This window comes from Periophthalmus magnuspinnatus, chromosome 20 (genome assembly GCF_009829125.3).
Source record: "Periophthalmus magnuspinnatus isolate fPerMag1 chromosome 20, fPerMag1.2.pri, whole genome shotgun sequence".
Lineage (NCBI taxonomy): Eukaryota > Metazoa > Chordata > Actinopteri > Gobiiformes > Gobiidae > Periophthalmus > Periophthalmus magnuspinnatus.
In genome coordinates, this window is record NC_047145.1 from 23,816,782 (window position 1) to 23,829,571 (window position 12,790).

General features: G+C 43.9%; 1 protein-coding gene across 1 annotated transcript in view; it reads right to left on the bottom strand.

Moving 5' to 3' along the window:
• Positions 1-6,851: 6,851 nt before the first annotated feature.
• Positions 6,852-12,790, bottom strand: part of LOC117388146 (sodium channel protein type 4 subunit alpha B-like) — a 132,010-nt gene continuing 126,071 nt past the window's right edge. The window contains exons 34-35 of the mRNA XM_055230170.1: positions 9,547-10,442; positions 6,852-7,758 (exon numbers count right to left, since the gene is read on the bottom strand). Of these exons, the coding sequence (XP_055086145.1) occupies positions 7,174-7,758; positions 9,547-10,442 (1,481 nt within the window). The 3' untranslated portion in view covers positions 6,852-7,173. The remainder of the gene's footprint in view (positions 7,759-9,546; positions 10,443-12,790) is intronic.

A 12,790-nucleotide genomic window follows, 5' to 3' on the forward strand; every position in this document is an offset into this window, starting at 1 on the left:
ACTTTCTGAATAGTGTTTTCAATATTTACACAGACTTATGCTGAAGTACAGAGGTGTGTCCAGCAGAGAGCGCTGTAGCACAGGTCTGTGCAGGAGGTCAAAGGTCACTCCTGTTTTGGAGGTTTAATTGTTTTATTTATTTTAAATCTCCAGGATCCACCTTATTATAATGGCTGATAGTTTAACTATAAAACTGTCACCACAACAATGTTAGGACTGGACCAAGACCAGGACTAAACCAAGACTAAACCAGGTCTAAACCAGGACTAAACCAGGTCTAAACCAGGACTAAACCAAGACTAAACTAGGTCTAAACCAGGACTAAACCAGGTCTAAACCAGGACTAAACCAGGTCTAAACCAGGGCTAAACCAAGACTAAACCAGGTCTAAACCAGGTCTAAACCAGGACTAAACCAGGTCTAAACCAGGGCTAACTCAGGACTAAACCAGGACTAAACCAAGACTAAACCAGGACTAACTCAGGACTAAACCAGGACAAAAACAGGACTAAACCAAGATTAAACCAAGACTAAACCAAGGCTAAAGCAGGTCTAAACCTGGTTGACCCAGATTTAGTCCTGAGCACTAAAGAGCACTAAACCAAGACTAAACCTAGACTAAACCAGGACTGGCACAGTTTGTAGGAGACACTTTATTGACGGATGTAATGAATGTGGCGCGCTCTTGTGGACACAGGTGGAACTGCAGTAAAACCTTCAAAAAAGTTTTATTGTTTTATTTGTTTATTTTTTATTTTTTTAGGGACAGGAAGTACAGGCCATTAACACAGGATCTTTCACAATAAGAGCACGGGTCCATTTCAGGAATCAGAAAAAAAGAATGAGTCTGAGGACGAAAGAGTGAAATTAAAACCAGCAAATATATTTTTATTTTATTTAAATTGACATTAAAATAAGAGCAGAGCAGGCACAGACTGGACTACAGCTACTGAAACAGCCCTTCACTCAAGGACACGAGGAGGGAGGAGATGAGGAGAGAAGAGGAGGTGAGAGAAGAGGAGAGAGAAGACAAGGAGAGAAGAGACAAGGAAGGAGGAGAGAGGAGGAAGAGACAAGGAGAGAGGAGACAAGGGAGGAGAGAGGAGGAGGAGACAAGGAGAGAGGAGGAGGAGACAAGGAGAGAGGAGACAAGGAGAGAGGAGGAGGAGACAAGGAGAGAGGAGGAGGAGACAAGGAGGGAGGAGATGAGGAGAGGGATGATTACAGGAGAAAAGGAGAAAGGAGAGAAGAGGAGGAGAAAAGGAGAGAGGGAATGAGAGGAGACAAGGAGGAAGGAGACAAGGAGACAGAAAACAAGGAGAGACGAGAGAAGAGGAGAAGGAGAGAGGAGGTGAGGAGACAAGGAGAGAGGCTCAGAACACTTCATTCAACAGTATGATGTCATCTGGTGTTGGGGGACACTGTACATTTGTGTTTTAGATAAATATAAAACATTTAATCACTGAGCCAGGAGAAAACCAGGACTAAACCAGGACTAAACCAGGACTAAACCAGGACTAAACCAGGACTCATCTCCTCCCTCCTCGTCTCCTCGTCTTTGTAAACAGCCCATATTTGTCTCAGTCTTAAATACTCTAAATTGTCTCTAAAGTTCTAAACTCCACTGAGATCCTACAACAAATCTGCACAAGAATCATTTCATTTGAAAAGCTTCGTTTGAGTTTAAAGAGAATGACATCGACGATAAAGGACGCGCTCAGAGGAGAGAGTCAGACACACACCAATAAATACTAAATATTACTGTAAATATGAGCTCTTCAGAAACACTGTGGTACAAAGTACACGCTCCTGCAGCTTCCTGAACCGTCTTTACTCTCTTACTCTGTTCTAATGTGAAGAAATGTTCCGCAGTGGGGCTCTAACACAGCTCTACTGTGAAGAACTGTTCCTCAGAGGGGCTTTAAAGCTGTTCTGATGTGAAGCAATGTTCCGAATTGGGCCTTTAAACCTGTTCTAATTTGAGGAAATCTTCCACAGTGGTGCTTTAACTCTATTCAAATGTGAGGAAATGTTCCACAGTGGTGCTTTAACACTGTTCTAATATGATTTCCAGTGCCTGGAGATTGGACCAATCACAGAGCAGCGTTGTGGTGTGGGTGGAGCCAAAACAAACATGGCGGTGCAGAGTGACTTACTTCAGCCCATTTGATCAGAAATACAGATCATTCCAGACAAATAAAAGTGTAGAACTCATTTCAGAGAGCTGCAGATTTCACTCTGGCACTCCACTCCAGTGTGAGTGAGATACTCTTCACTCCAGTCCACACGCCCCCTGCTGGACGCTCTGTATAAACACATTTACAAAGTTTAAAGGGCCCATATTACACTATTTTCTGATCCATGTTCTTATGTTTCCTCATCACACACAGACCTGGAGTTGTGTTTTGTTTCATTCACACATGTTTGAGTAACACTTTATTATTAGTCTGTACATCTCCAAAGCCCAGAATGCTCTGTTCCACTTTGTGATGTCATGTGGTAATACAGGAAGTGCTCCACTGTGTTTTTAAACTCCGTACATTAGGATCATGTGGGTCATTTCAGTCCTAGAATTGCCAATCTTTACTAAATTAAAGGTAAAAGGAGCTGTTAACTTGAAAACTACCACTTCATGACATCACAAGGTGGAACAGAGCATTTTGAGCTTTGGAGATGTACAGACTAATAATAAAGTGTTACTCAAACATGTGTGAATGAAACAAAACACAACTCCAGGTATGTTTTTGAAGAAGTAACAGCATTAGAACAATTTGCATAACACAGGAGCTTTAAAATGACATTCTGGAACATTTCCTTGTGGTATTCAGGAAGAGTACTTCTAATTGAGGATTTTCACAATAAAAGCATTCAGTTATTGCTCTGACGTTGTATTGCATCGTTATTGCTCAACATCTTTGTGCAAAGTTTTTTTTATGGCTTTTTTATGAATAAATAAAATATGTGACAATGAGAGTGAAATATGTAAAAACATGCAGTAAAATAAATATAAAATGAGTGACAAGAACACATAAAAGTTAAAGGTCCTAATATTACACAACATGACTCTCGTGAGATTTAAATCATGTTCTAATGTTACCTCCTCAAAAACACAGACCTGGAGTTGTGTTTTGTTTCATTCACACATGTTTGAGTCACACTTTATTATTAGTCTGTACATCTCCAAAGCTCCAAATGCTCTGTTCCACTTTGTGATGTCATGAAGTGGTAGTTTTCATGTTCACAGCTCCTTTTACCTTTAGTTCAGTAGAGATTGGCAATTCCACATCTGAATTTTTCCAAATGATTCTAGTGAAGGCACAGTGGAGCACGTCCTGTATTACCACATGATGACATCACAAGGTGGAACAGAGTGTTTTCTGTTTAAAAGAAGAACTCATCCTAAATCTGCAGGTTTGTGTGTTAAACATGTGAATGAAACAAAACACAACTCTAGGTCTATTTTTGAGGAGGTAACAACATTAGAGCAGAGAATAGAGTCACATGGACCTTTAAACTCTGAGTACAAATACACACAGACTCGTGGTACTTTTGTTCATGTTTTAATGATACTTCTGTAAAACTATGAAACCTGCAGTTACTGTGATATGGGTCCGACTGCAGTACTAATGCCGTACTAATGCAGTACTTTGTAGTACTTTGAGTATTTGTAACAGTCCCAGTGCAGTAGTGTCTTTTTACCTTCAGATTTTTACAGTGAAAATGTTCAAAAAGACAAATCAGCCAAAACATTACAACCACCTTACAACTTTAGTATGGATCAGACCTGCACCACTGAGGGATCACACAGACAGTACAACCTCAAAGTCTAGACCAGGACTAGACCAGGACTAGACTGGGACTAAAGTAGGACTCGAACAGGAGTAAACCAGGACTAAACCAGGACTAAACCAGGACTAAACCAGGATTAAAACAAGTCTAGACTGGGATTAAACCAGGATTGGACCAAGACTGGACCAGAATTTAAGCAAACTTCTACAACTCCATTAGACTTCTACAAACTTGTTCTGAAGTGCCCCTGTGTGTCAGATGCTCTGCCTGTGTGTCAGATTGTGTCAGATGCCCTCCCTGTCGTAATGTTGTTGCTGATCTTGTCACATGCATTGCTTATAACTCTATAACATGATTTGTGACAGACACAAACGAAGCTCCTGATTGGTCATTCAGGCGATGGCTTTTAAATCAAAGACGGACGATGAGGATGTGTCACAGAGCGCCCCCGTGTGGTGACAGGTGGTGACTGTGCGCTGTCCAACAGGTGGAGCGCGGGCCAAAAGCGGTCCAACAAACACAATGTGAGGGGACAAAACAGACATTTAACATGTGGGATAGTCCAGGAGTAAAGCGGGTTTAAAACAGGACTGAACCAGGACTGAACCAGGACTGAACCAGGACTAAACCAGGACTGAACCAGGACTGAACCAGGACTGAACCAGGACTGAACCAGGACTAAACCAGGACTGAACCAGGACTGAGAGTTTGATAGTTTATGTTTAAAATTTAATCTGTTTTATAAATTAAACTTTTGAATTTTAATCTAATTGAAGGAGATTTCATCACTGAATTAAATTAAATTAACCTCAACAAAAATGATCAAAATTCAAACAGACACAGTCCAAACTGACCCAGTGTCACCAGGGCCAGAGCCGACTACATCTGGAACTGTAAGAATAAACCTGGATTACCCCTGGACTAAACCTTAGATTAAGATTAGATTACAGATTACAGATTACAGATGACAGTGACTTGTCCCTGTGCCAAAGTGAAACTAAAAGGTGCTCTCTCTCCTCCCCTCGCTCGCCCGCTCACTAAACTCTAAAAATATAAAAAATATTTGTCGCTAAAAAGACCCACAGAATTTTACTACGAAAACGTGACGCGTTTTTTACACTTTGCTCAAACTCACCAAAACCAGCCCCAAGTGTCCCAGCAGCTCAAAACGCCACATACACAGAATACACAGCGCACACAGGCAAAACCCGGACCAGGACTTCATCTGGACTAAACCAAGACTAAAACAGGACTTAAACTGGACTAGACCAGGACTAAACCAGGACCGAACCAGGACTGAACCAGGACTTAAACTGCACTAGAAGACGTGTTCAAAATGAGTGTTTTTGTTTTAACACTTAAAAGAATGCATCTGGTTTGTCCAATGTAATGGCTATGTCCATATCAAATAAATAAATAAATAAATAAATAAATGAATAAATAAATAGCCTGGTTTAAATCAGGACTAGACCAGGTCTGAACTGGGACTGAACCAGGACTAGATCAGGACTAGATCAACACTACATTTCTTGGGTATTGTTGTGGATTATATTGAGTTATTTGTTAAATACTGCTGTAACTGTGTATTATTTGGTTGGAAAAGCGGCTCCTACCCGTCTACTCTACCTGAGCTGCTCTGAGCTCCTCTGTCTAACACAGCTCCATAAATGTGTCACATCCTACATGTTTACAGCAGAAGGTTTGGTTTTAAATGTGCTTTTTGCCTCTGAGACGCTGATACTCGGTGTGTGGGCGCTTTAAAACCACTGCAGATTGTTCATATTATTATAATTATATTAAATGTATTAAAGTCCGTTTGCGAAGGCACGACCCTCCAACCTAAAAAGATGATGATTTCAACTGTGATATTTCCCTCCAAGAGCCACATGTTTGGAAAAGTCTCCTCCAAAGTCCAAAGAGTTCAGAATCCATCCGAAACACCAGAATTTCAAAAGTTTATTTCCGCAGTTTCATACTTTTTTTCTCTGGAATTTCCTGGCGTTTTCTGGAGGTCCTCATGTGCCATTTCAGAAGCAGAATTCAGTTTAAAGGTAGTAAAAGTTCCTGTTTTTCCACAAACATTTGACATCGTTTCATTCATACATTCAGTGCACGATCAGAATCAGGCTTTTCCCGGAATTGGGTTCATTTTTTTTGCGTTTTCAGATTCATCACGTCCCAAATCTGCAGAAATATTTGAGTTTTACCTTTGGAAGAATCTACAGATGTTTAAAACACGAGGATGAGCTGTGCAGGAGGACGATGTGAAGAAGGACAAGTCCAAAACCAATTTTACCAAAACTGAACCAGGCCAAAACCAAATCATGTGACGAGCATCATAAATAAATCAACTTCTCAGCCTTAGCTCAAGACGTTTGTGATAAAACCGTCCCAGAAATGATCCTTCAAACTATAGAATCCCTCAGTGTTTAGTGTTGAACCTGAAATGGCTTATTGCTTACACCGCGAGTTCATTTGCAGCATTGGTAGTGTGCTCCTGAGGCGTCGAAGCCCTTCGTTTGTGCAAGAAAAGATTTGTATTGTTTCTACTCATTTTTACTGTTGAATTATTATTGCTTAGATCTGTTTTTCGTGGCTGAATGATTCGAAGGTACAGTGGAATGGGAATGTTTGCTCAAAATGTCCGCCTCTTCACAAAATGGCCGCCAGATGCAAAGTACAAAATCAGAATTTGCAGGTGGAGTTCTCTGTGTAACTGTCAGATTGCAGATTTGTTTGGTTTATGGTTAATATCTGTGATTACTGGGCCTATCCACATGAAACACAAACTGGCACAAAGTTCAGCGTCTTCTCAGTCAGTTTAAAAGAAAGTGGAGCCATTATTCAACCCCAAAGACGTGATTGTTGTGAGTTGAAAGGATTTTAAACCATAAGATTAATACAATGAGTTTGTGGAGTTGATCCCAAACAAATAAAGATACGGTTCAACTTTTGTGGATCAGAAGTTTGGAGATTTCTTTAAAAACTGTGAATCTCCCACAGAATTACATAGGCCCCGCCCTCCTTCTGAGACTATGACATCATCTCATTCTAAAGCATGAACTCGGCCAATCAACAGGAGACATCTGAGCGTGGTTTTGCAGAGGAGACATTTTGAGGACTTTCTCTCTAAAGGGAGTCTGCGATGGATTCCTGAGTCAGATTCTGAATCGTTTACAGTAAATGTTATGTGCTTTTAGTGGAAGTTATTACAATTTGAAGTTGATTTAGTCTGAGTTTGAGTGTGAGGACCGTAAAGCTTAAACCTTTGACATCTTTCATTTAGAGTTTGTGAAAATGTGGAATTATAAACATGTTTTGTATTTTATTTTTTTAATTTCAGGTAAAACTCAGGTATATTTCTGCGATCGGGTTTGTCTGTGACTAAGGTCCACTTTCCTGATTTCCCGCCGTTCTCTCCGTTACCGCGACAACGGAGGCAGCAACCGTCGTTGAGGAAGAAGACGTCACGCAGTCTATTTTGTACACGTCCTCCATTTTGTGTGCCTCCTCCATTTTGTGCTCCGGCCGCTCTGTCCCGCCCTGAGTCACTGCGGCAGGTTCTGACAGGTTCGTGACAGGAGCAGACAGGGTGTTTGTGGCAGGTACCGACAGGTTGCAGACAGGTGCGGGCAGGTCGTTCGTGACAGGGACAGACAGGGTGTTTGCGGTAGGTGCAGACAGGTCGTTGGCGGCTCGGGTCACGCTGTCATACGAAGGCGGAGACGAGATGATTCCTGTGGAGAGCGTTTCGGATCGCTCCATGGCGAACAGTCCGGCGGCGTAGTTCTCTCTCATCATGGCGGCGATGAGCCCCTCCCTCTCAGGCGCGTCCTCCCCAAAGATGGCGTCGTCGGGTATAGTCTGGTGATGGGGCGTGGCGATCTGTCGGTACAGGTAGGAGGCGGCCTTCACCTGTCGTCGCACCAGGTGTCTGCGGTAACAGCGCTGGATCACTGTGGCCGACACCTGACGAGACATTTTTAAAGTGTCACATTCAACAGTGAAATAATACAACTGTACAAAGAGTTACTGCAATACTGCAATACTGCAACACTGCAATACTGCAATACAGCTGGTTAAAGGACACTTTGAAAGGCCCATATCACACTATTTTCTGATCTGTTTTATAATGTAGTTTCTCACCTCAAACAGACCTGGAGTTGTGTTTTGTTTCTTTCAGACATGTTTAACACACAAACCCTGCAGATTTAGGCTTCTAGTTCTTCTCTCAAACTGAAAACTCTCTGTTCCACCTTGTGATGTCATGTGGTGATACAGGAAGTGCTCCACTGTGTTTAAAGTCCATACACCTTCACCACAATCATTTAGAATTGCTCATCTTTTCTCAACAAAAGGTAGAAGGAGCTGTTAACTTGGAAACTACCACTTGATGACATCACAAGGTCAAACAGAGCATTTTGAGCTTTGGAGTGTTACTCAAACGTATGAATGAAATATAACTCGAGGTCTGTTTGTGGGGAGGTAACATTATAACATGGTTTAAATCTCACAAAAGTCAGATTTGCATAATATAGGACCTTTAAATAAGTCTGAACAAGTCTGGCCTTTTTAAACCCAGGCTCAAACCTACTTATAGGTTTGAGCCTGGGTTTAAAAAGGCCAATCTGTGATGGTGCAGACATTGGAGTACAGCTTATTCTAGAGGCTGTAACATTTTAAAATCTATTCTAAATAAATCAGAAAATGAGAGGACAGGACTGAGGTGATGTGCTGACCTGCAGCAGTAGGGGGCAACAGAGGGCAGACTGCCTGTTACAATAGAGTGTTCTAGATCTGTTAAAAACACTTCCTTTAGAGCTTGTAAAGGATTCACTTTAGATAAAACGTGCTTTCATCACACTGTCCATCTGTTTTTCAAATTTAAATGACAGGTCAGTAAACGAGACTGGGTCTGTTTATAAAAACCCCAAAAGAACCAGTGAGAACAGCACAGGGGCCAACATGGAGCCCTGAGGCCCTCCACAATGAAGAACAGCACAGGGGCCAACATGAAACCCTGAGGCCCTCCACAGTAAAGAACAGCACAGGGGCCAACATGGAGCCCTGAGGTCCTCCACAGTGAAGAACAGCACAGGGGCCAACATGAAACCCTGAGGCCCTCCACAGTGAAGAACAGCACAGGGGCCAACAAGAAGCCCTGAGGCCCTCCACACTGAAGAACAGCACAGGGGCCAACATGGAGCCCTGAGACCCTCCACAATGAAGAATAGCACAGGGGCCAACATGGAGCCCTGAGGTCCTTCACAGTGAAGAACAGCACAGGGGCCAACATGGAGCCCTGAGACCCTCCACAATGAAGAACAGAACAAAGGCCAACATGAAGCCCTGAGGCCCTCCACAGTGAAGAACAGTACAGGGGCCAACATGGAGCCCTGAGGCCCTCCACAGAACAAGGAGAACAGGTCCATCTAAACAGGGAAGCTCTATTGGTCAAATATAACTCCCACAGAAGTACAGGGACACAGATGTGATGTCGACTGTATCTAAAGCTGTCATTAAGTCAGATGCCCTCCTTCACACCTCGTCCTGCTTCAGATGCCCTCCCTCTGTGTCAGATGACCTCCCTGCCTAAGAAGATGTCCTCTCTGTGCCTCAGATGCACACTCTGTGTGACAGATGCCCTCCATGTGCCTCAAATGCACTCTGTCTCACCTCCTCCTTCTTCAGATGCCCTCCCTATGCATCAGATGCCCTCCCTCTCACCTCCCCTGCCTCAGATGCCCTCCCTCTTACCTCCTCCTGCTTGCGCCTCAGTGTGGTGGTGATGGGTTCATAGGAGATCTTGGAGGGGTTGGCCATCATAAACTTCTCCTCCATCTGCTGCTTCAGAGCGTCCATCTCTCCGGACTCTCCCAGGACGCGCTTGGTGAAAGCGAACAGGATGTCCAAGCAGTGGATCTTGTCCCCGCTGACCATGGGCAGGTCCATGGAGATCAGTTTGATCTTGTTGGGTTTGGCGATGCGCAGCGGCTCTGACAGAGAGTCAGCAAAGTCGGACAGTTTGGAGTACTCGATGAACTGTGTGGCCTCCGGGTCAAACTTTTCCCACACCTCATAAAACATCTCAAAGTCATCCTCGCTCAGCGGCTCCGTGCTCTCCTCCGTCGCCACGCTGAAGTTCTCCAGGATGATGGCGATGTACATGTTGACCACAATGAGGAAGCTGATGATGATGTAGGTGACGAAGAAGGTGATGCCCACAGAGGGGTTACCACAGTTGCCCCTCACGGTGGTGCCGGTGTGGGGCAAGTCGGGGTTACACTCCTGGGGGGAGTTGTTGAGGATGGGCCCCAGGAGACCGTCCCAACCCGCGGAGGTGGTGATCTGAAACAGGCACAGCATGCTGTTCCCAAAGGTCTCAAAGTTAAACATGTCATCAATGCCGTTCTGGCGCTTCACGTAGGCGAAATTGGCCATCCCAAAGATGGCGTAGATGAACATGACGAGGAAGAGGAGGAGCCCGATGTTGAAGAGGGCAGGAAGTGACATCATCAGGGCGAAGAGCAGCGTGCGGATGCCTTTAGCACCGCGGATCAGGCGCAGGATACGGCCGATACGAGCCAATCGGATCACTCGGAACAGGGTCGGAGAGACAAAGTACTTTTCTATGATGTCGGCCAGTACAATGCCTGAGAGAGAGAGGGGGGGGGGGGGGTTAATGATATTAGATGTTAGATATAAACTATTCTGTAGCCACAGCTGCCCTGGGACAGACAGACAGGAGGTTGCCAGTTTTACACCATCAGCCTCTCCGACCACATCACATTCACACAAAGGGAGGGTGTCTGGCCCAAGGACACAACTCCAGGGTGTTGTACAGTTTATGAATCTCAGTGATTTAATAAATGTGTTTAGGTAAAAGTCAAGGTTCTTTTCTTCCTCTGCTTTTTTAACCTCATCCCTTTTTCCTCAGCTCCAGGAAACTACTCCCCCTCTCCCTTTCATCCTTCGTCCTCCCTCCCTCATTCCCCCCTCCCTCCTCATCCCTCTGGACTTGGTTAGCCCCCTCTTCTCTTATGCCCCTCCCCCCTCCTCTCTTGTGCCCCTCTCCCCCTCCCCTCTCGTCTCTCACTCCCCTCCCCCATCCTCTCTTACACCCCCCCCTGGCTGATTGTAGTTGATGTATGTCTTTATTGGTTCATAACTCAGTTGCGTGTCACAGATGAGTTACTGCTGTAGACTGCGTTTCCCACAATGCAACAGCTCTATCACAGCTCAGTCCAGTCCCTCACCACAGCTGGACTCACCTCGCACCAGAAACAAACACATTTTTACATTTTTATCATTTTATAAACTTTTATCAAACCAACTCTTACAATAGTCAGGCATTTCATTATGGAGTAGCCCACCATTTTGAGCTTTCCTTAAATCTGGTTTAGTCCAGGTATAGTCCAGGTTTAGTGCAGGTTTAAACGTGGATTAGTCCTGGTTTAGGCTTAGTTTGAACCCGGTTTAGTCCTGGTTAAGTCTAGTTTTAGACCCACTTGAATTGCAAGAGCCATGCAGTACTTTCTCTGGTCCTCCAGAGGGCGACAGGACCTCATAGTTTAACGAGTCTGGATAAGGCAGGACTAAACCAGGACTAAACCAGGACTAAACCAGGACTAAACAAGGACTTAACCAGAACTAAACCAGGACTAAACCAGGACTAAACCAGGACTAATCCAGGACTAAACCAGAACTAAACCAGGACTAATCCAGGACTAAACCAGAACTAAACCAGGACTAAACCAGGACTAAACCAGAACTAAACCAGGACTAAACCAGAACTAAACCAGGACTAAAATGAAAAATCCATGGAAAAATCAGGTACAGTCCTGTACCTGATTTTTCCATGGATTTCAGCAAAATATGTCCTTCCCCAGTACAGATATATTGTATAAGCAGCTCTTGAGGTCAAAGTCCACTGTGTGCTGTCTGCATCTAATAATAATGTGTTTTATTGTCAGGAAGTGTGCGTTATCATGCTAGTTGTTATTTTTACTGTGACAGCAAAACTCTTCTCTCTGGTCCAAAATTATTCCTCAATTACATTATACATTCAGACTATCATAGTTATTCACCACGATGAGTTTATAGGCACTTTTATAGGCACTCAAACAAATTAAAGTGAAACTAGTTCTGTTTTTCATGTTTTTAAGTCAGTAAAAATCAGGTACAAAGACTTTGAAGAGGAGTTTGATGGACGTACAGATACAAAGCTGTGTCACACCTAATATGAGGGGAGGAGGGGATGGACACCTGTGTGTGTGTGTGTGTGTGTGGGGGGGGGGGGGGTATGTAAGGAACAGGGTGAAAGGGGGAGGGGGGAGGTAGCAGAAGGGTGAAGGTAACTGCAGTGATCAGTGCTGCCCCCTGGGACTCATGAGGAGTAAATCACCCTGCACTCAGACTGACAGCAGCACTACACAATCAGAGACCACGACTAAACCAAACCAGGACTAAACCAGTACTAAACCAGGACTGAACCAAGACTTAACCAGGGCTGAACTAGGACTATACCAGGACTAAACCAGCACAACCCAAAACATGAGCAATAGGTAAAATCCTCCAGCTAAGGTCCTGACAAACTGGTCTAAAGCAGGACTAAAGGAAGTCTAAACCCAGTCTAAGACAGGACAAACCTACGTCTATACCAGGTCTAAATCCAGGCTAAACCCAGTCTAAGACAGGTCAAACCTACGTCTATACCAGGTCTAAATCCAGGCTAAACCCAGTCTAAAACCATTTTTTATCAGCTCTAAATCCAGTCTAAACTCAATCTAAACCCTGTCTAAACCAAGCCTTTACCTTGTCTAAACCCTGTCTAAACCCGGCCTAAATCTAATCTAAACCCGGTCTAAACCCAGTCTGTACAAGGTCTAAATCCAGTCTAAACCCGGTCTAAACCCAGTCTTTACCAGGTCTAAATCCAGTCTAAACCCGGTCTAAACCCAGTCTTTACCAGGTCTAAATCCAGTCTAAACCCGGTCTAAAC